Genomic DNA, 23691 nt, shown 5'->3' with positions numbered 1-23691 from the left:
CGAAATCAAAACAACCCATACATCATCATATGTCCAAAAGACATTAACAGGACATCCTGAAGATGTCTAATCGCCCAAAGATATGTGGGAATTTTGATTTTCGATTTTGATATGATTGACAATAATATCGTATATATATTTTTTCATATTTAAAATGTCCGAGAGCACCGACGAAATACTATTAAAGACCGATGGTTTTATGGGACTTAGCGTGACCAGATGTGCAAAATATTACTGTAGGTAACAAAATCTTTACATTGTCGATAATAAAATAACGATTTACGATTACGAAATTATGATTTTATATAATTTGTCATTTATGAAATAGATATATAAAAGATTTATACATTTTTTTACGAACATTTAACACAAATATATACCAATACATTTGAAAGTGTGAAACGAGAAATGTTGACAGTGTCGCAGTTTCGTCCTTTAGGATGTCCTTCGTGAAACGTTGCGATTTAAAATAAATTTAAAATAAAACGATCATTACGCGGACGTATATAAGTAACGATAAAATTGTAAAGTTGTTTCGTAATAGCGTCAGAATTTGCAGATAACGATATCTTAATAAGAAAATATGCGAATATCAGTGTCGCTATATTGACAGGTTATATCCGCGAATAAATGTGTGTCTCAATCGCAGAATAGAATTCGTGAAGGGAAAAAAAAGAATATGTCGAGAAAGTGGTTATCAAATTTCGCATTGGCCGGTACCATCAGATTGCTGTTAATGAACTCTGAATATCAAAAGACCATCGGCAATCGCGTCGAAGTGTCAACCGCCCTAAACTCTTGGAAGAGAGGTTAGTTAGTTCTTTGTGGGCATTAAAATCTACAAAGATTCCAAAAAGAAAAATACAATTTCATTTCGATTGCTGAAAAAAATATTTAACAAAAATCGTTTTATTTTATTAATTAAAGGGTAGATTTTTATCACAATAATACTTATAATTCTAATCGACTTTCAGTGACTGAGGGAGTTTACTTATATGAATTCGGCATAGATCCTTATGAAGGAGACTTGTTTCATGAAACCCCAATAGGCTTATATGTTTTTAAGCTTATACAGAAGTATTTACCTCAATGGGCATTATTTCTGCTGTTTGTTGTTACCGATTTGACAACTGCTCTGTGCCTCGCTTTTACTGCAAAGCGTTATGCTATTGAACTGGTTAGTTTGACATAAAGTTGATCTTGAGATTCAGTTTAAATGTTTTAATATTACATACATCAAATATTTTAATGTGTTTAATTATGATATTTATATTTGTATATATTACAGGCTACAAAAAGGAAAGAAGGGAAGGAAGATAATAGGAAGTCTAGTGATACCCCTGACACATCTGCTCTATATGTTTCCGCGGGATATCTGTTCAATCCTTATATAATATTGAACTGTGTCGGCCTAACAACGACAGTTTTTACAAATCTGCTTTATTCAATCGCGCTGGTATCAATGATGAGACGTTCCATATTCTGGAGTTGCATGTCTATAGCGTTGCTGACATTGCAAGGACTCTATCCTGTGTCGCTCATGGTACCTGCAACTATCCACATCGCCAGTGCAGCAAAAAATAGAAGAACCAATTATTTTTACATTGTGACAATGATAATCATATTTACGAGTGTTTTAACCGCTCTATTCATCATTTCCTATAATATCATGGGTAGCTGGTCGTTTCTACGAAATACGCTCGGCTTCATACTGACAGTTCCTGACTTACGTCCGAATATCGGACTGTACTGGTATTTCTTTACAGAGATGTTCGAGCATTTTAGGTGGCTCTTCATTGCATCCTTTCAAATAAACGTCAGTTTATTATACATAGTCCCTTTAGCATTGCGATTACGACGCGATCCAATGTTATTGGCGTTCTCCTATTTAGCGATAGCTGCCATATTTAAATCCTATCCATGCATCGGAGACGTCGGCTTTTATATATCTCTACTACCATTGTGGAAGCATTTGTTTCAACGTGAGTTAAAAAAACATCAGTTTCAAATCAATGATACAAATTGTTTCTAATTTCGTCTTATTTTGATTTTTTCCAGATATGCAACAGGGATTTATTGTAGGCTGTTTTCTACTATTTTGCACAGTATTTGCGCCAACTGTGTGGCATCAATGGATATATTCCAGATCGGCGAACGCAAATTTTTATTTTGGGGTAACACTAGCGTTTGCCATAGCACAGATCTTCCTTCTTACAGATATCTTGTTCGCTAGCGTAAAACACGAATTCGCAGTTAAACATGGTATCAATAAAAAAGTTAATGGAAATGAAGCTAAATTGCTGCTTGAATAAGAATAAGGTACTTTTTCAAATATATGCAATACTTTGTCAATGAACAATGACACAGTATTTCTGGAGCATTTATTTCATAAAAATAAATAGTTTTTTACAAAAAGTGTTGTTATTAAAGCAGATCGATATACGCTAATTTATCTTAAGACAATAGTATCATTATAAAATCTTGCTCTCACAAAGCACGTATTTGGATGATTAGACAATTCGTGACCTTAGTTGACAAGCATGTTGTTTATAATACAAAAATTAATATAAAAAGATTTAATTCTACAGTTACGTCACAAAAAAAAGGCAATTTAAAAACATCTTGTATGAAATTATTTGCTTATTACATTATTGTAACTGTATAACAATGATATAACTTTTAATTGTATAACATTAATTTATATTACAATATTTGTTCGTTACAAAATGTGTAAATATGCACAAAGTATATTATAATAGTAATATATATATATATATATATATTACATTATATATATATATATATATATATATATATATATATATACTTAATATACTTTATACATACATATATCACACATATGTATAATTTCTGAAAATAATTTTAGAAGAAAATACTTCCTATACAAAAATATTGTAATTATAAATTAATATTTCAAATAGATATTATATATTTAAATGTGACAACTTAATACTAAAACATCGCGTTTAATACTGAGCAGTTGTATTTGTACATTTTATAACATCATTTAAAGAAACGAAATACTATAAATACTAGATTTAATTATCCGATATATAATCGTAATAATGCCATTTACAGATTTATATTTTTCACTTGACTATTTTTTCTATGTTAATTTTAATTTTTTCTCCATTTCACGTACTAGTACATTGGATAATTCCTCTTTCTTGTTCTTCCCAAGTTCTACGGTAACGGATATTTTCGTTGCATTTAATGCATCTTTATCATTATCTGTATTTGCTTTGTAATCACTTATTAATTTTGCTATTTCATATGGTTTTAATGGAGATCGTTCAAATGGAATACATCCACCATGAGTTTTACAATATTCCCATAGTACTTTCCAGTTATTATTTGTACAAAGAATATCTTTATTGCCTATTATTATCATAAGTGCTTTTGCACGTGTCAGAGCAACATTAAATCTCTAAAACCAAAAATATTATTTATATAGAAATGTATATAATATTTATAGTGTTGTGTATATGTATATAATATAAAATAATACTCAGCACGCACGTGCATATTATGAAATTGATTCACATACCTTTCGATTAGACAAGAAACCAATGTGTTCATTATTTTCGTGTTTAAAGATATTGGATCGTACTGTTGACAATATTATTACAGTTCGTTCTTGTCCCTGAAATGTCTCGACTGTTCCTACAGTTATGTTTTCCAATCGTATCTCTGCTAAGTGATTAATAATTTGTATTTGTTGTTGTTTAAAAGGCGTCACTATTCCGATATCCTTCGGCGTTAATTTGTATTTTCCAAATTTTGTTTCAAGCAACATTTTCACATATTTTATCACTACTAGTACTTCAGCTGTGTTAGAGACACTACAAATTAAACATATTTATATAATTTTGCAAATAATCACTAATTATAAAAATATAATTTGATTGCATACTTTAAACTGACTGAAGTGAAATATATGTTTATAATAATTAAATTTATTAACCTTCGAGTTAAAGATCTCTCTTCTTTGCCTAGAACATCTTGAAATATCATAGGAAATGTTTTGTTTGGTAACTTGGGCCAGTTCAATGCTATTTGTGTATCGGCTCCTCCGCAGGCTTTTAGTTCCTCGTCATAAAATTGTTTATTTGATACATATAAAAGCTTTTCATGACTACGGTAATTTTGAATCAATTTTGTTATGTAGTTTGGGTTGTATTTTCCATTCTGTTTCTTATATGGCTCGCAATCATTCATTAATCTTTCCAACATTGATGTACCTGTTGTAAGATATTAAATTGTGAAGAAATTATTTTTGTGATATATATATATATATATATATATATATATATATACATACATACATACATATATTGCATGATATTTTAAAAGAATACTTGCCAAAAAGATGTTCACACCATTTGGAGCGAACGACAGGTCCTAATTGGTGAGGATCACCTGCAATAACGATTTGTGCTTGATATTCAATCCCTTCTTCTTCTTGCTTTTTATTTGTTATTGTTAGAGGAATTAACATCTCTGGTTCAATTGCTTGACTTGCCTCGTCAATGATTATGTAAGAAAAATGATTTTCTCTAAAATTCACAGCACTCAATCTATAATAAAGCAGAAAAAAGAGAAATAAGATATAAATCTTAAAAATCTAAACAGATCAATTTAATTATGTATGAGGATAATATACGAGGTATTTCCATGATATATGTTTAAATAAATAGTGCTTAATTATAACTATAAAGTAAATAACTTTTTAAAATTATTAACTTTTACTTATATAGAAATTTTCTTGTTATTAAAAAGAAGTTATTATTAAAAAAAAATATGTGTATGCTCAGGTATTAAAATGAAATATCTATCTGTAATATATACCTTATGGACGTTATTAATGTTGTAATAATAATTCTTTTCATTAACAATATATCTTTTGGCAAAAAGAGAGCAGTTTTGTCAACAAAATTTGCACATGGTCGAAGTTTTTCATCTACATTTCCCCTGTTTAACAAATAAAATTTATAACATTCATACAAACACAATCATATTTTTCACAATAATGTAATGTAAAATAATGTAAACTGTAATTAAATTCTTAAATAAAACATTATTATTATGTACAATATAACAAACGTAAATGAAAAATAAATCTTGTTAATATAAAAAATATTGACATATTATTCACATTAAACTTATACTATTTTTAGAAATAGTAAAAATAAAAGAAGGATATAAAAGTAAATCTTTTACCACGGTCTAGATGGTGCATACATTCGATACATTATGTTTGCTGGTACATTTCCAATTAACCTTTTGGCAATTTCATCGACTGCTGCATTAGATGTTGCACATACCAATATATTTTTCGTAGGATAATGTTTCACAATCTATCAAACAAAAAATTAAAGATAAGAAAAAAGAGAATAAAAAAATTATTCATGCAAAATATTAGATACAAAAAGAAAATAAATTACTTGACTTATAGTTTCTACTAATGTTGCTGTTTTCCCAGTGCCTGGAGGACCAAAAATTATATAAGGTGCAGGATATGCTGTCTTACTCAAGATCTTTCTTATTGCTTGCTTTTGTTCTTTGTTCTTTTCTATGTTAGGATTGATCCACTTGATGTCACTATATAACATATATAAATTAATATCATTAATCAAATTTACATATTTGAGATTATAGTGATAGAAAACCAACGTGTATCCAAATAATAAAGTATGTGACTTTAAAACTTACTCTTCTATATCCATAGTATTTATCTTGAGTTTGGGATATGTAATTTCTATCAAATTGGATTTTTCACTCATCATCATCAATGCATAATGGCAACATCTTAAGGGCCAATGTTTACTCCAAAAATTTATATTAAAGTTCTTTTTTTTGTCTTTAAAGGTTTCTGCATCTCTACATTACACATAAAATTAATAATGTACGTCAATATACATCAATGTATGTTTTCTATTCTATTATTCATAATAACAGTTATATTATTATTATTATCATAAATGTGCTAAGTTCCTATATTAATATAAAAAAATTAAATAATTATAACTATAAATAACATAATAAAAACTATGAATTTACTTGGGAGAGAATGGTTGTATTGTCACTTCATTTCCTGTTATTTTCACAACTTTTGCCCAAATTGTGTTTTTTGAAACGGCCTCATAAAGAGTCACATTATCATCTGGTACAACTATAGAATTCTCATTATTAAAGGTTGGCACATTGATAATAAAACACTCCTTTAAATTGGAATTCTTAACTTTATGATTTAATAATCTGTGCCGATTTATTTCGCGATCTAACTCAAATTGTTCTAAATATAAGCAAATTTTTAATATAACTAAATAATTATCATAATCTATCCTTTGTATATTAGATAAACTTTTAATGCACTTTATATAATTTTGGCATTGTTGTGGGAGATAATCATGTTCCACCAAATGATTTTGTAACGCAAATTTTAATTGATTTGGAAATCTAATCTTTGGTAGCCTAAGTATTTTTGCTAATGCAAATGCTGTGCAATCCCTAAAAAATGATAAAATTACATGATATATTCAATAATTAAATAATATAAGTAAGTAAATTGCTTAATAAGATAGAATTATATAAGTAAATGATTTTCTCAATACATAAGATATCAAAAATAAATCAAAATAATATGATATTAAACATTTGTTAAACTCTGCAGCTTTATGTTATATTTTAGAACTACAATTGCTAAAAAATTAATTTATTAAAATATACTCTCTTGTAATAAATAATTTTTCTTACACAGGGTCCACCTTTGAATTCTTCGTCATAATGGAAGTAGACATATATTAAAATTGTTATATGTAATATGTATTAAGATATCGGTCAAAACCGTCGAATTTTGCAAAGTCTATTCACTAGGCAGAAAAAATAAAAAGATATTACTTATAAACTTATTCTTACTTATAAAAAATAATTATTAATATTTATGCCCAGGTAGCAGAGTGACGTCAAATGACATCTTAATAACGTTTTAATGATGTCATTGTACGTCATTAAGACGTTTGAAGACGTCATTTTGCTACCAGGGTGTATTGCAATATAAATAGTAAAAATTTTATATAAAATTTTATGTTAAAAAAATAGATAATTTTTTTTTATGTAACTCATGTGAATCTTATGGAAAAAAAGAATGATAACTGATTTTTTATTTTATTTGTTCCATTTGTGTGTAGATGTAATTATTTTAGAAAAGAATATGTAAAATACTTACATTTAAGCGCGTTTTGCAAAATAATGCAAAGATATGTGAAAATGTCAATTGTATTTAAAGTATTTCACAATTGTAGAAATACTAACGAGACATAGAAAAAATGAAGCATTTATCTATGATGCGAACTATGTGATTCCGTTTTGCTTTGTTCCTTCGTGACTCCGTGATGTCTCATGCGTTCACATGTCACACGTCAAATAAAAGAGGGGATTTCCACACACATTGTATATGAAATCCATAGAGTAATATTAAGCCTCTTGCACAATGATAGACAACAGGCAATAAGAACAGTAATAATATCTATTCTCTGCTCTTATTAGCGAATATTTTCTATTCCGCGTATTTATTGGTGAATAGTTTCTATTCCCTATTTCTATTGCCTGTTGCTTAGCATTGTGCAAGGCTTTAGACCGAGCGTGTCCACTTAAGATGCAATTTCATTGACGCTAAAAAGTAGCGTCAACCATTGGTTAAACAATGAAGCAACTACTTACTTCTTTGTTCAACCAATGGTTGACGCTATCTTTTAGCGTCAATGAAATTGCACCTTTAAGGTGCAATTTCATTGACGCTAAAAAGTAGCGTCAATGAAATTGCACCTTTAGGGCCTATCGAGTATTAAATATACTCAATGTTCATTGGTCTTATGTTATACATATGCATCTATGCAAGTTTGTCTGGATAGGTCCTAAAGACTATAGGCCGCAACACACACTTTTGCATAAGCGCATAACCAGAAGCATAAGGAAATTGATTGGTCCCCAAGTATATGCATAAGAAAATGAACCAATCAATTTTGTTATGCTTATGGTTATGCGCTTATGCAAAAGTGTGTGCGGCGGCCTTATAGCACACACTTTCCATAAGACATAACAGTAAGGTTTCGACCAATCGCGTTGCTCAATTTGGTTACGGATGGCTAAATCCGTAAAAAATAAATCGATATTAAATCGATACTAAATCGATACTAAATCAGAATTAGAATTTCTTTAATTCTTAAAGCGTTTTTTACATAATATATATAATTACTATAATTAAAATAATATATATAATATATATAATATATATAAAACATATAATTTATACAATATAATTTATGCAATTAATATAATTAAAATAATTACATTTAATTACATGTAATTAATATAATTTAAAAAGTGTTTTACGCAATTTTTGCACAGTCTTCAGATCGAAATAAGTTATAAAAATTTGGCGTGCCTGAGTCATCATCAAACATGAATTGAATATTTAAAATTACATAATGTTTAAAATTTTATATTTTATTCGAGATATATTTATTTCTTAAATAAACGATCCAAAAATATGGAATAATTTTTAAATATATTTGGCGTACTTTTTAAGTACTTTATCAGGTATAATTTATTATACTTGGTTAATTATAATATAATCTCATATGTGTTTACAGATTTCTTATTACGTACAGATTTCTTATTACGTAAATTGGAATATTTTTCATGTACTTGGCGTAATTTGTGAGATTTCTCTGAATATTAATTTTTAATATGTTAATACAGCAATGATATAATGACGAAATAATACGCAGGAAAATGTATCTATCAATTTAATTTAATTTTTTGTAAATACTCTTAATTTATGAGAAGAGTTTAATGAGACAAAGATATATTATGTATAACTTCTATAACACTTCTATTTCATATAAAATAATGCAATATATATTCACTTTTTGATCAAAATGACAAAAAAAGATATTTAAATGATTTAATTTAATTTTTGAATAACAATTTTATTTTTAATAAAAAAAATCGATTCTACTATTATATCAATAATTCTAACTCTATTTAGAATAGAAAAATTCATAGTGATTATATAAACGAATAAAATTTTTTAACTTAAATTAATTTCATTACAGTTGTCTTAAAATTATTTATTTTTTGATCGAATCTTGATCTTTTTAATAAAAATAGATATCTAAATAAATCAATTTTTGAATATAAAATCAATTCTACATCTTCATGCATATTATCTCGTTTATGACGTTGTATTAATATTACAAGTTTTCGCACGTAATTATTAATGGATTTATCGCTTTTTATGATTAACTATTGTTCATATAACTATGTTTCATTTTCAATAATATGCAAATATACAGGATACAAAAATATTATTTTATAATTTCTGTTTAAAAATTTAATATTAATTTTTGAATGATTTAATCTCTCTTTCATTAAAGAAAATAAATAAGGATATTATGGAGAAAAACGAAAAATGTTACAATTCTGATGTGCGATTATTATTTCTCATGGTTAATTGTATCAATCTTATACAAACTACAAACTGGTCGCAATTGTTTATATTCACATTACATTATAAAAATGCTGTTAGATTTTTTACAATATATTACGGCTTTAGATTCTAAAATATCTTATAATATAATCGAATATAAATAATCGAAAGTTTATTAGACCCAAAATTCCGGATAAGTGGTACTTGATAACACCATGATTCCTCTACTAGGCAAAACTGTTGATATGTTTCTGTAAATTACAATTTTTTAAATTTATAGCAAAGTATATTATAATGTCTCTCATTTAAGAGATTAAAGTATATTATAATGTCTCTCATTTAAGAGACTAAATTGACAATAACTTTTAAGTAATAATAATAAAAATAATTGCAGAAGGACACGTTTCAAAGGTGTTCATGTTATATTGGATTCGTCCTAATTGTACAATATAAAATTAGTTTCTACATGCGCGTACTTTGAATTGTATAATTACAAGAGTAAATATATATCTAATTCACAGGTTAAATGATTGTATGGAGTAAGAACGGTAAACAGTTAATAAAATATATTATAATTATAATTAATATATTTTAACTACAAAAATTTTTATAATAACAATTAGTAAAATTGAAATATAAGTAAGCAGATAAAATATCCGTTTTATATTTCCGTTTTATATTTGGATATACGGATGGTAATATGGAATAAGATCGGTAAGCGAATGGGAGGGAGAGAGGGGGAAGAGAGGGGGGAGGAGAGAGAGAGAGAGCAGCAAAAATGGAATTTTGAAAATGGTGGAACATGACAAAGAATAAGATATATTTCTTTATCTATAAACGAACATCGTAATGATTGCCTTGTCGCCAATCAGTTAAATTAAAATTAGAACTCTTTGATTGATTATTCGTTGGTGATTAACCTAGATATTTGATATGATTGTGATCATTTGTAATATGGTAATGGGAAATTAATATCTTGCAAGAGAAAAAAGGCATTTTTAGATATACATATAAGTTCTGCGAGCTATTTCCATACATAAAATTTTATATATACTGTGGTAAATTCTCTAATATATTTTTCATTTTATTTTATCATAAATTACATTTTCTTGTACATATATTTGCATTATTATAAATATATGATATTCATATATTTTATTTACTTTTCTGTCTGACATCTTATTTTGAATATTATAATTTCGTTATTTATGGCTTACTTAAATATTCATAATGCATATTAAACACATGTATAAATGTAAAACATAATTCTTTTAAACCAAATTATATAATTAATTTAGAAGTAAAAGCATTTATAATTATCATAAATTACATTAAAATATAGTCATTATAATTCATATATTAGAAAGAAAAGTGTTAAACAAAATATATTTAAAAAATTAAAGGATATATATCTCTCTGTAAGAGATTTGGATCCTTTTTACACTTCTTTAATTCGTTGAAGAATCGTGAGACACATTGCTTGTCGCTAATAAATCTAATAATTTGCCTAATGTTAAGACATACATCTCGCGGAACGATAATATGAAATCATATTCTCTTTCAAGAATCTGTCTTATTTCCATATAGCTTAGCGAATCGATACCGAGTTTGTCGAAGCTCTCATTAATATTTTCGGAGATATTTTCAATACCAAGGATATTGCCAACGATTTTGGCGACATGAGTAATTTTGTTGTCGTTATTTGTAGATTTATGTTTCTCGGCTATTACCGTAGACGATAATACTGGGTATGGTTGTTGAAGAAAAAGGTCTAGGGTCTCAAGACAGCTCGTCACACGTTGCGGTAAAACATATCTTACATCAAAAATTACATTCTTCACTGTATCTGTAAAAATCAGAGCATCATGTAGTGATATCGAATGTAAAAAATGATTTCAGTTCGCTTCGATAATTTGGTCAAAATATTTTATATATTTAAATATTTAAATATTTAACTCATGCTTTTATTCTAATAATGTAACGTTGTACGTCTGCAATTATTTTCTACTAATACTTCCTTCATAATTTTTACAGTATATATTTCTTACAATAAAAGGTTGTTAATATTTCTAATAAAATTAAATAATATAATAAATCTTCCAAGAGTCGTACAAATCATTATGTTGACTAGGTGAGTACTTTTTATCGAGTAAAATGGAAGTATTTTTTCCGGTAGAATTTATAAAATCAAAACAATGAAATTCGATCGAAGATCATGAATTTTATAAAAAGAAATAAAGAAATGTCTCACCAGCAAACAAACCGACATCATCTATACTACCCCACTGAATAGCAAGACCGGGCAAACCAGCAGTATGTCTCTGCTCCATCATTCTCTCCATAGCTGAATTTGCGAGACCATAATTAGATTGACTGGCATTGCCGCGGCCACACGATACGGTCGAGAACACGACAAAATGATCCAATGATGGACAAGACTTTCTCGATTTCACGTCCAGATTCCTCGTACCATTGACTTTTGGCAAGGTTACAGTCTCGAAGTCAGCCACTTGTAAGTTCTCGAACAAAGCGTCACGTAGAACGCCGGCCAGATTAAATATACCCCCTACTGGAGCCAACCGATTACTCTCGTCGATTAAATATTCGGCGCCCGATAACGTCGTGATATCTGCCGTAGAAATGATGACTTTGATGCCATTATTGCGCCAATGTTGAACGCGAGATGCCTGATAACCAGTGCGTATTCCAGTACGTGACACGAGAATGATGAATTTAGCGCCGCGGGTGATCATCCAATTGGCCAATTCCAAACCGAATCCACCGAGACCACCGATCAACACATACGACTTGTCTGGATACATGTAAGTACGTGGCATGGCCGCTATCGTTTTTAGCATCGGTAACATGCATTTCTGCGGCTCTTCGTCTCGAATATTCAGCAATACTTTGCCAATATGCTTGCCTGTCGTCATAAATCTGAATCCTTGCTCGAGGCTTTGCTTCGAAAATATAGTAGCGGGTAATGGACATACTACACCATTCTCGATTCCCTCCGTGATTAGTCTAATCGTTTTTCGCTTATCCTCGATATTTTGGAACAACAATTCTAAAAGTATACCATGATAGGAAATATTCTTTAAAAACATAGACATATCTACAGAAATGCCATTCAACATGTCGTGCTTCCCAATATCGAGGAAGCGACCGTCCTTCGCGAGGCACCGTACGCTGGCATGCAGTTTCTCTTCTGACAACGAATTCAATACTACATCGACCCCACGTCCTCGGGTTTCGTCCAATATTAGCTGTTCGAAACTCGTATCTCGGGAATTGCCAATGTGCTTGTCGGTCAATTGCGAAAAGGTCTTCTTGAGATACAATCGTTTTTTTTCTGTGCTGACAGTGGTGAAGACGATGCAGCCAGCATGCAGAGCGATGATAATCGCCGCTAGGCCGACGGCACCCGCACCAGAGTGAATCAGTACGCTTTCGCCCGCTATCAATCGACCTCGTACAAACAGAGCATAGTAACTGGTCACATAAGCGACCGGTATTGTCGCCGCCTGCTCCAATGTCCATTTGTCAGGTACTTTCCAAAGAAAATCGGAATCCGGCAACACAGTGGTCGCCAAACCATTAGATTTGGTTAAACCCATTACTCTACATCCGTTTGCGTCTCTCCCGGAGAACTCTAATCCTAATACATAGTCTTCTGTAGTAAGTTCTAACAATGAAAGAGCATCTGCTGATAGTTTGCCAGTCGCCAGCAAAATATCCCTGTTAGTATAAAATTTATGAACAGGTTTATCAATGTGGGATTATTAATGTAGTAACATATTTTTATTACAATTTTAGAGAGAATTTCGGAGAGAGCAAGAAATGACGCTTGAAATTTGCCTGAAATTTAATGATGCATAATACACACTGCAGAGTGTATTTCGATATTTGGTCTGACAATACGTTAACGGACTTTGAATCCATTCCAAACTATTTAAATTTCCCGTCGTCAATGTATCCACATAAGCGTGCTCTGATTCCACGTAGTTATGTTGATCTAATTTCAAGTGCCGATAACTACCCCATTGACCTCCTTTCAATACATTAGCCTTTAGTCCTTTTTCCAATTGCTCCACGTAGAATTGCGAGAGTAAATCAAATTTGGGAGCATTACTGTCCTGAATGAAAACATAACGCACGTTTGCGATCTCGCGCCGAATACAATTTACGAATCCGACTAGACCTGTGAATGAAAAATAACAAGATTAATTCATTGATAAACACTCGGATAAAGCTCTGATAGAAGATTATTTTTATAATTTTAAGTAAATACTTTTAAACATGAATTATTTTTATTTCAATAATTATTATATATAAACATGTATAAATACCAAGTACTTCTTCGCCTTGAGATACAAAATATATATTTTGATTTTTACTATCAAATTTTCTCAATGCCGCTTTCGCATTTGTCAACCATGAGAAATCATTTCCTGTGATTTGTATTAAGATTGATTCTTTTCTCACTTTATGCTTTCTCAATAAGAAGTAACTCTTTCCCGAGGAGTTAACCAATTGTTTACCAAGCAACATCAAATTGGCCTCCTTTAGTGCAATCTTTAAATCTCTAGCGGAAAATGTACCAGTCTCCTCTAGAAGAATAAAGCAATTAGAACTTAAGGTAGCCGCTAGATTTTTCAGAACGATGCAAGATCGGCCAGAGAGGACTTCCGCTGCTATGATGAGATGCATATTCTGAACTGGGAATGTACCGCTCGCATCCCATTTCATTACATTAAAATTAATGTCCATTTGATTGAAATCTGTCTCATAATCGCATGTGGAACTAACGGCTACTTCTAAATCAATCTAAAACAACAGTAGTGATATGTCCATACGTATTTAGAATGTTGCACATGTACAAAAGACTTTTATATACAAAATAGGCTTATGAAAATTGCGTATGTATTAAAGAAAATGTGTATCTCTTATACTATAAATCACACGAAATCACACTATTTATCCAAGATATCTATTCAGTTATTCCTGTCGACGATAGTCATTAAAATTTTGTAGCGAGTACTTACCGTAACGACGGGTTCATCACAAAGAATATCAAGTACAAGCGGCGCCAAGAGGCTTTCCGCTATTCGATTGTCCGCGACTTCCACAGCCTTGATTATCGATGTCACTACGTTCTCACACACAATTTGTAACAGTACAGTGAGTGCGTGAATCTTTTCTCTCTTTGGATCTTTTAAGACCAAGCTGTGTGAGTTTTCATATGGCACGAAAACGTAACGTTCGTATTTGGGTTTAGCTGTCTTCTGCAGTCGCTGAGATGTGGTGTATTTCGTACCTCTTATTTCAATACCGCCCGATTTGATGAAATTGACATTTTTATAGTAATATATTGGCAATCCGCCGTTCTTTGGTAATTCATTGACCATTCGTTTATGAAGAACGGGATCGATTAGAACATAAGGAATCTTCGAGCCATAAGATAATCTCCGATTGTTGGACAATAATTTGAATTGAAACATACAATCGATATACGTAATCCATTCGTTAAACCAATATAATTCGCCAACGTTGAAAGAATTGTCACAGCATTTTAATCCCTTGAAAGTACCATTGTATTCATATCCACGTAATCTCAATTCCTTATAAATATCCTCCGTATTCAATAGAAGCTCGGTGGGCGGCATCTCAAACGATGGTAGGTTTAGTTGATTTTTTTCGATAGTTTCAGCAGGACGGATATTCCCGCTGATTACAATCGTATTCGCTTCGAGAATCACAAAATCTCCCGTTTCCTCGACAAGTTTTATCAAAAACTTGATTGTTTTATTCTCCGGTAAGAAGGTAATGCGCTGAAACCATATGTTCTCGAAAATTACTGGTAGTCGCTCGAAATCGGTGTCGCGTAGCTTTGCAAAGAATTGCCAAACCATCAACATATAACAGCCGCCTGGGTAAACAATTCGCCCATCAATTTTATGTCCCGTTAGATATGCGTCTGTATTTCTCGACAAATTTACCTCTATGACATACTCTCCAGACGATTCTTTCGACTTATGCTTAAAATCTGGCACCTGCCATGTAGCAGAGTGGTCCCACTTGATCAAAGATCCGATCATCGGTGTTCCGCGACTAACAGGAAAACTGATTGACGGATACAGTTTAGAGACGTCGGGTTGCGCGCCGGCTATGTACAACTTTCCCACATTAGATAGTAAAAAGATCAAATTATTTGAATGATTCAGCTTTTGGAGACCGATATTAGTCACTGTGGATGGTAGCGATTTACGCAGGATTGTCTGTAGCAAGCAATGTGGCGCGATTTCGATGGTTATCGCATTCTTCGGGATATGCGCGATCGCCTCCTGAAAAAGCACAGGTGACAGCATATTGTTCACGTGATACTCTGGTGAACAAAATTGTGCGAGTGGGCTATCCCATGCGGCCTCGGGTACTGAACTAGAAATCCATCTGATAGATCTTTGCTTTGGCTTTGGCACAATCATATCGAGAGAAGTGCAAAATTTTGATTTAACTGGAACAATGTATTTGCTGTGATAAGCAACGCCACAGCAATTGATCATTTTGGCAAAGATATTTTTGCTCTTCAACTCTTTTACGAACTTTTCCACAGACACGGGTGAGCCAGAAATTGTAACTAAATCGGCGGAATTATGACAGGCTGGAGCGATATCGGTCAAACACATGTTCTTGACTTCCTCCCAATTTAAGTTTACCACCGCCATAGCGCCTGGTTCCAAATCGGATTCTATGATCGACTTGCCTCTATAATAGGCCGTCAAAATCGTTTGCTCTAGGGTAAACGCGCCATCGGCATACGAGCAACTTATTTCACCAAGGGAATGTCCAATTATACCGTCTGGTCGCACACCCATAGATATTAACATATCGATGAGAGCGATTTGAATGGCCACGATTGTCACGGTAGCAACTAATACGTTCTCGTATGTTTCATCGGTACCGTTAATGATGATATTCATTAGATCAACATTGTGCTGCTTTAATACATCCGCGCATCGCTGTAAACTGTGCTGACACGTTTCTATTTCAAGCAATTCGCGTCCCATACCCGGCCATTGAGTACCTATACCGGAAAATATAAACCAAATTGGACGTTTTTCGTCATAATTCGCCTCGACAATCTCGCGGGTACTATCATAAGCGAGTATTTCATAGCCACGAATGTTGTGATTCGATAAGTTATCACTGTGCACGGAATACAGTAGAGATAAAAACTCATTGTCTTGTCGATGCTCGTTTGCTTTGTTCAGTAATATCTGTACAGCTTCCTTTGTACGGCCCGATACGGCGACCAGCTTCGGCAATAGCTCGACGGTATCCAATGATATCTTTACCTTCGAATTGCTGCGCAGAATGACGTGCGAATTCGTACCTCCAATGCCAAATGAATTGATACCCACAAGACCGCCGTTCCATGGCTTAGCTTTGTCGATTACGCGAATACGTCCCTCGGTCAACGCGGGAATATCTGGATTTGGAGTAACAAAGTGCAGATTCGCCGGAATCGCACCGGTTTCCATCGCAATCAGCACCTTGGCGATTGAGCACAATCCACTGGCAGCTTCTCCGTGTCCCATATTTGATTTAACCGAGCCGATTAACAGCGGTGTCTTTCTGTCTTTGCAAAACAACTTATCGATGGCAACAAGTTCCTCCGGATCACCCGCTCTGGTACCGGTACCATGCGCTTCCACGTAAACTACGTTTTTGGGATCGATATTCACCTCATTGTACATTTTCTGCAACATTATATACTGCATGTCACCACTCGGGTGCATAATACCTTCGGGCTTGTAGCCATCCGTGTTTATCGCTGTGTTCACTACTGTGGCATACACTCTGCGCGCATCTGTCATTTTCTGTAGATATATTGCGACCACCGCTTCGGCTCTCACGTAACCGTCAGCTAAGATGTCGAATGATTTACATTTGCCATCTGTGGACAGAAGATTCATGCGATGATGATGAAGGCTATAAATCGGATCGAGCACAAGATTCAATCCGCCGACGATCGCTGCGTCGCATTCGCCAGTGCGTATCGCTACGATTGCCTGATGCATAGCTGTCAAGGACGAAGAACATTGGGTATCCACCGAATAACTGGGTCCAATTAAATCGAAAAAGTAAGAGATTCTGGTGGCTATCATTCCTTGTCTACTTCGAACCCATTCATGTCCTGCAAGTAGACGATAAATTTTTCTGGCTTATTCAAAAGATATTTTATTCGAGTGATGTTTATAGTATTCTTGTAGCAAAAAACTAAAAAATTTTGCTAAATATGTATGTATTACAATGTAATATGTATTATATGTGTATATGAAAATTATAATATAATATTATATAATATTTATTATACAATATAGAACGCCTTATACCTTACGCCTTATATACCTTATTGTATAAGAGAGAACGCCTTATTATACCTCAATTGTCAAGGTAATATTATTAAAGATAACAATTTAACTGATTGAGTTTTCTTATCATGTTTATTTTAAATTAATTAAATTAATAAAATTAACTAATCATAAAAAGGAAAGGTGTTTAGACACTAGGTCTTTACTGTAATAATATGTAATAATTAATAAAATTTTACATGTGTTAAAAAAACATAATAGGATTAACCAAACATTTCGATCTTCTCTGTATGCTTCTCATTGGTGATGAAAGAATATTAAATTAAAATAAAAAAAAGAAACAAAAATAAGTGAAAAGATATGTAAATCATTAGATGGTATAAATAAATTTCACTTTAAAGATCATAATATGGATAATAAAGAACACAATCGTGATTTAAAATTGTCGAGGTTTTTTTTTCCTTTTTATGATTAGTTATTATTTATAACTTATTATTAATTATTATTTACATTAATAAAAACATTTTTTTTATTGCTCTCAAATTACTATGCTTTAGCTCTTGTCAATTTTAACATTTATATTAATTTTATTAAATAATTTTGTTAAATAAATAATTTGATATAAATACAAATATCATGTATAACATATTCTAAATCTACTTTTAAACTTATATATGTACTTATAAAAAGTAATGTTTTAATTAATTGTATATTTATTTCAAAATCTTATATGTATTTTTCCAATTGTATAAAAAAATATTTCTACATAAAGAATTTATCACACATTTTTATGTATTTTTCATATATATCTTAGATTTGTAAGATTGTACATTTAAAAACTGATTTCATTACATAAGAATATCTTTCATAATATAATTTTATAGAAATTTTTATAAGCTTTTGTTCTTTCATTTGTATGATTTAATTTTTAAAAATTGATTTAACTATTTAAGAATATTGTTTTATAATGTGATTTTTAACAGACAAAAATTTTCACCATAAAATTTCAAAATGTACCTACCGTCCGGCATTCTTTTCCAAAAATCACTCGCATCCGAAGAGTAAACACCAATGAACACACCGGTATTCGATTTCTTTAGAGTAGAGGGATTGATACCAGCGTCAATTAATGCCTCATATGTCACTTCCAGCATAATGCGAAGCTGCGGATCCATTATATGCGCTTGTTTAGGAGGTATCTTGAAGAAAGAGGCATCGAAACTATGAAGATTTTTAAGTTTGCCAAATCTAGAGGGTAAATCGTAAAGTTTCGGTTTCCAACGTCTCTCGTCCTTAGTGACCATATCCGTTCCTTTTATTAAATTTTCTTTAAATTCTTCAATGTTTGACGATTCAGGCAGACGGCCTAGGAAAAATATTGATATTACAAATAATCATCTTATAATAAAATTGGTGTTGTATCATAACCACTTGAGATAATATAATTACCTGAAATGCCCGCAATGACAATATCACCTTCAAAATAAGTAGGCATCTTGATCTTCGAATAATAAGATTTTGCTTTGACTAAATTAACTTTTCTATCTCTCTGTAAAAATAAAAATTCTTTCTTCTAATTTTAGATTACACATATAATTGTTTTAATGGAATTGAATTACGTTCATTGTATAATTTTATTTTTATTGAAGTTTCTGTCATAATATTTTAATATAAAAAGACAAATACATAATAAATAATTATATTATATTTAAAAAAGAAAATTAATTAACCTCTTTTTTTAACTTTATACTAACTTTCCTGGAATATAAGAAGAACTTATTTTTCAAAACTGATTGATTTAAGCCGAAAAAACTTTGTGTCTGCTACATTATTCCTGTTTAATTCTTTGAGTCACTAATTTTTTACGACGATCTACTTATCCAGAGTTGGGAAGTAACGCGTTATACTTGTAATCAGGGTTGGGAAAGTTACTTTTTAAAAGTAACTTGTTACCGTTACCGTTCTTTTTTCTAAGAAGTAACTCGTTACCGTTACTCGTTACCAATTTTCAAAAGTAACTCGTTACCGTTACCGTTACTTAAAAATAACGCGTCGTTACAATTTTCGTTACTTTTTAAATATAGGTTTATTAAATATTACAAGGTTTATTTTAATTTTTCCTCCTGCACAAAATTTATAGGCAAAGGCAAAATTTTTTTCGTTGCTAAGATTTGGTCGAAATTGAAAAACTTTAGAATATGCCGGCCATGGAATTTCACATTCCATTTCCTTTGAAGATTGAGATGTACTTGTTTCTTCCATTATTTTTTACTATAATCTTCAGATTAAGATACAAATATCTTTTTGAGATTGAATATCAATACGTATGCCATGTGGAAAATGACTATAATGCCGGCAAACTAAGCAGCTTATGCGAGCACGTGCTTGCACACTATTATAAGAAACAAAAGTTGTTACAAAATCTCAAAGATGAGATTTTTCTCATAACATTAAGAAATATAATTCCGTCATTATAATTCCGACAAACATCTATACACTTCACAATTATATAAGAGACACGTATTTCTTTATAAGTATCCACATAGCTATTAAGGGGAAAAACACTCTCTTGAAAAAATCACTTTTTATATTTCTGAGAGAATATCATCTAAATGATAAAAGGTACAAAAAAAAATTTCGAATAAAAATTTGGTTTTGAATGTACTTTATAATCATATTTTTCGATAATATCATATTTTTGGAAAAAAACACTTAAATTAAAAAAAGCATAAGTATATAAAAGCATAAATAATAATAAAAATTTTTAAATTAATATGGAAGATAATAATGTAATATATGCATACTTATTTTTATTCAGTCGTAGTAGAACGAAATCGCTGATATATTGTTCTAAACTGCTAGTTTGATTCAAGATAGACGTTTTTATAATAATACGTATATGTTCCGTTGGACATGTACGTTGGATGCATTTGTAAAATTATCTTATATTAATATCATGCCTTTGCATCTATTTTAAGCGCATTTATTTTTATTCATTGCAATAAATTGTCGCCTATTAATATTTAATTTTATAATTTGTATTTTGCATATCTGGAAACTTCCATAAATTTGCTTTTTTATGAGGTCTGTATTAAATTAGCTCTGAAATTTTTCGAATTGGCACCAGATTTCTAATAACTTATGAAAAATATGTTTCTTTTCGTATTTATATATATTTTGATGGTTTTAATTCTGACTGCCATATTCGATCTGTCATTTTGAATTTTTGAAATTTATCTTCAAATTTGTAATCCAACTTTCTTATGCCAGTAGCCCTTTCCTTATGAATATTTTCTAATACAATATTATTGAGTTTTTTAGAAGATTGCGTATTTAAGTAACTATAATATCAAAAAAATCTATATATTATTATATGATATACTATTATATGATAAATTTTTTGTTGATAAATTTTTGATAAACGGTGATCGACGGTTAAAACCGTAGATGTCTATGATTAAGATATTTTATATATATTTAGTTTTCAGCAAACATCAAGTAATGATTATATAACTGTTAGTTACATACTTTCCCACTCAACAATTATTGTTATATAATACATAAAAGTTATATAACATGTAACAGTTATATTGTTGAATGGAAAATTATAGCTAATAATTATATAATTGTTACTTGGTGTTTGCTGAAATTAATATCATGCACATTATAAATATTACTGACAAAGAAAGGATCGAAAGAGTCCCCCTCCGATTTTGATGAGCTGTGATATGGGATACATTGTCTAGATTAATATAAGAGATGCGTATTTTTTTATAAGTGCCCATATAGCCATTAAGAGGGTGAAACACTCTCTTGAAAAAATCGCTTTTTATATTTCTGAGCAAATATCATCTAAACGATAAAAGGTTTGAACGACAAAAAAATTTCAATTAAAAGTTTTATGGCTTTGAATGTACTTTATAATCATATTTTTCGATAATATCATATTTTCGGAAAGAGACTTAAATTTAAAAAATATATAAGCATATAAAAGTATGAACAATAATAAAAATTTTAAAATTAATACATAATGTATGCATACTTATTTTTATTCAATTGTAGTAGAACGAAACCGTTGATGTACCATATGTGGTGTTGTACTAAACTGCTGTTTCGATCCGATAGATGCTTTTATAGTAATGCGTATCTGTATGCACTGAAAACATTATATTCTCAACTGAAGAATATGCCACTTATCTTTAGAATATACTACAGATAAGTGGTATATTCTTAAGTTAAGAAGAATATGCCACTTATTTTTACAATATAAAGATAAGTATATTTATAAGTATGGTATATTTTCAAGTTAAGAATATAAATTTTTCAGTGTAGTAGCGCACGTGTTCCTGATAAGATTTATGATAATATTTGGAGCTATAATTAGAAGTCTCTGTCTTATATTGATAGATATATTTAAACTATTTAAATCAACTGACGCTACATGCTCTGTACGGATCTCTTGAACAGACTAACTCTCCAAAATGTTGGCTTCGCTATCTGTTCTATCAGGTATCACGGGGAGGAGAAACATACATGTTTTTGTCTATTCTTACATTCTTTCTTACGTTTCTTACGTTGCCGTGCGTACCTTATAGCTGAATCTGACGCTATACATATCAAACTTGATAGAATATAAATGTACCATATATTCTAACACGCCTCCTTACATTTATATTCTACGCTTTAAATTTTACATACTTGCTTTTACAACAGTTTAGTTTAGATACGCTTTTTCGGAAAGCTCTTCTGAAAAGACGACAACATTTCTTTTTATATTACATTCAATAGTTTCTTGAATTTTTCAAACTTTTCTCTACTTAGTGCTTTAGTAAATCTGCAATGTTATTATTAGAATCTACTTTAATTATTTCAATTATCTCAGTCTTTACGCATTCATGTACAAAATGATAATGAATTTCAATATGCTTCGAGTTCTTTGTAAAATTTCCAAAATTTGCTATGTTTATTGCACTTGAGTTATCTTCATAAATTTTTATTGGTTCAATTATATTTATTTCAAATACTTTCACTAATTCCCTTATATACTTTAGCTCACTTACTACTTCTGATAGAGCTACATACTCTGCGTACGTCGAGGACTTAGTTACACATTTTTGTTTCCGCGATTTCCAGTCAATTACATTTCCATACAAACTAATTACATATCCAGATGTGGATTTCCTATCTATATTGTCACCTGCCCAATCAGCATCTACGTAGCAACTTATAATTTCAGCGTTTTCATTTCTTTGATACCATAAACTTAAATCTTTTGTTAAATACAAGTACTTCAATATTCGCAAAGCGTATTTAAAATGTGTTTCGTTATAACAATTCTGATACCTGTTTAAATAATTTACATTATGACTCACATCAGGTCTTGTACTAGAGCTTACATAGAGTAAAGCACCAATTAAATTTCTATACTTTATATCTGATACACATTTTTCAGCCTTTTCAATCTTTAAATTTCTTACAAAAACTCTACTACCGTATAAATGTTCATCATTTGGCTTTCTTTTAAAAAATATTTCATAAGGAGTTTTCCTTTCTATCGTATTAGCTAATGTACGATTTTTCAAGTATATCGCCGCACATACTATTTCAGGCCAATATCGTTTATGTACTCGTACCTCTGCAAGCAAACAACGCGCCATATCCATAATCGTTCTATTAAACCGTTCCGCAGTGCCGTTTAACTCATGTACGTATGCTGGACAATTATTCATAATAATACCCTTTTCTTTGGCAAATTTATAAAAACGGTTATTTATGTATTCTCTCCCGTTATCGCACCTTAGA

At 30.7% G+C, this 23691-nt stretch overlaps 3 protein-coding genes across 4 annotated transcripts; 1 reads left to right on the top strand and 2 right to left on the bottom strand.

Annotated features, from left to right (window-relative positions):
- Positions 1 to 390: 390 nt before the first annotated feature.
- Positions 391 to 2587, top strand: LOC105256459 (phosphatidylinositol glycan anchor biosynthesis class U protein). The gene is made up of 4 exons (XM_011266367.3): positions 391 to 809; positions 975 to 1177; positions 1289 to 1982; positions 2059 to 2587. Exons 1-4 carry the CDS (start codon positions 680 to 682, stop codon positions 2310 to 2312), a joined length of 1281 nt encoding a protein of 426 aa, XP_011264669.1. The 5' UTR covers positions 391 to 679; the 3' UTR covers positions 2313 to 2587.
- A 357-nt stretch (positions 2588 to 2944) lies between these two features.
- Positions 2945 to 7591, bottom strand: LOC105256458 (putative helicase MOV-10). The gene is made up of 11 exons (XM_011266366.3): positions 7250 to 7591; positions 6778 to 6893; positions 6082 to 6531; positions 5734 to 5901; positions 5466 to 5622; positions 5242 to 5378; positions 4870 to 4992; positions 4384 to 4598; positions 3986 to 4262; positions 3569 to 3863; positions 2945 to 3448 (listed from the first exon to the last, which is right to left on the bottom strand). Exons 2-11 carry the CDS (start codon positions 6819 to 6821, stop codon positions 3128 to 3130), a joined length of 2187 nt encoding a protein of 728 aa, XP_011264668.1. The 5' UTR covers positions 6822 to 6893; positions 7250 to 7591; the 3' UTR covers positions 2945 to 3127.
- A 3352-nt stretch (positions 7592 to 10943) lies between these two features.
- On the bottom strand, positions 10944 to 21981 carry LOC105256463 (fatty acid synthase-like). Of its 2 annotated transcripts, none has more exons than XM_025410555.1 (8): positions 21932 to 21981; positions 19339 to 19438; positions 18911 to 19255; positions 14560 to 17711; positions 13864 to 14341; positions 13373 to 13715; positions 11766 to 13252; positions 10944 to 11360 (listed from the first exon to the last, which is right to left on the bottom strand). In XM_025410555.1, exons 2-8 carry the CDS (start codon positions 19382 to 19384, stop codon positions 10963 to 10965), a joined length of 6249 nt encoding a protein of 2082 aa, XP_025266340.1. In that variant the 5' UTR covers positions 19385 to 19438; positions 21932 to 21981; the 3' UTR covers positions 10944 to 10962. The 2 variants fall into 2 exon arrangements, with proteins under 2 accessions (XP_025266340.1, XP_025266341.1); XM_025410556.1 differs by lacking the exon at positions 21932 to 21981 and adding an exon at positions 20694 to 20720.
- Positions 21982 to 23691: the final 1710 nt, after the last annotated feature.

Source organism: Camponotus floridanus, unplaced genomic scaffold (assembly GCF_003227725.1).
Source record: "Camponotus floridanus strain SB8 unplaced genomic scaffold, Cflo_v7.5 scaffold320, whole genome shotgun sequence".
Lineage (NCBI taxonomy): Eukaryota > Metazoa > Arthropoda > Insecta > Hymenoptera > Formicidae > Camponotus > Camponotus floridanus.
The sequence above is the reverse complement of the archived record's forward strand: the minus strand, read 5'-3'. Positions and strand labels throughout refer to the sequence as shown.

Excerpts from the sequence above, each read along its gene's own strand:
- LOC105256459 (XM_011266367.3), top strand. The coding sequence starts at position 680 with ATGTCGAGAAAGTGGTTATCAAATTTCGCATTGGCCGGTACCATCAGA. Across the intron at positions 810-974 it reads CCTAAACTCTTGGAAGAGAG|TGACTGAGGGAGTTTACTTA; the intron begins GTTAGTTAGTTC and ends ATCGACTTTCAG. Across the intron at positions 1,178-1,288 it reads AGCGTTATGCTATTGAACTG|GCTACAAAAAGGAAAGAAGG; the intron begins GTTAGTTTGACA and ends TATATATTACAG.
- LOC105256458 (XM_011266366.3), bottom strand. The coding sequence starts at position 6,821 with ATGTCTACTTCCATTATGACGAAGAATTCAAAGGTGGACCCTGT. Across the intron at positions 5,902-6,081 it reads ATACAACCATTCTCTCCCAA|AGATGCAGAAACCTTTAAAG; the intron begins GTAAATTCATAG and ends TGTGTAATGTAG. Across the intron at positions 4,993-5,241 it reads TATGCACCATCTAGACCGTG|GGGAAATGTAGATGAAAAAC; the intron begins GTAAAAGATTTA and ends TTTGTTAAACAG.
- LOC105256463 (XM_025410555.1), bottom strand. The coding sequence starts at position 19,384 with ATGCCTACTTATTTTGAAGGTGATATTGTCATTGCGGGCATTTCAG. Across the intron at positions 13,253-13,372 it reads TATGCATCATTAAATTTCAG|GGATATTTTGCTGGCGACTG; the intron begins GCAAATTTCAAG and ends TTATACTAACAG. Across the intron at positions 11,361-11,765 it reads TGATGTCGGTTTGTTTGCTG|ATACAGTGAAGAATGTAATT; the intron begins GTGAGACATTTC and ends TGATTTTTACAG.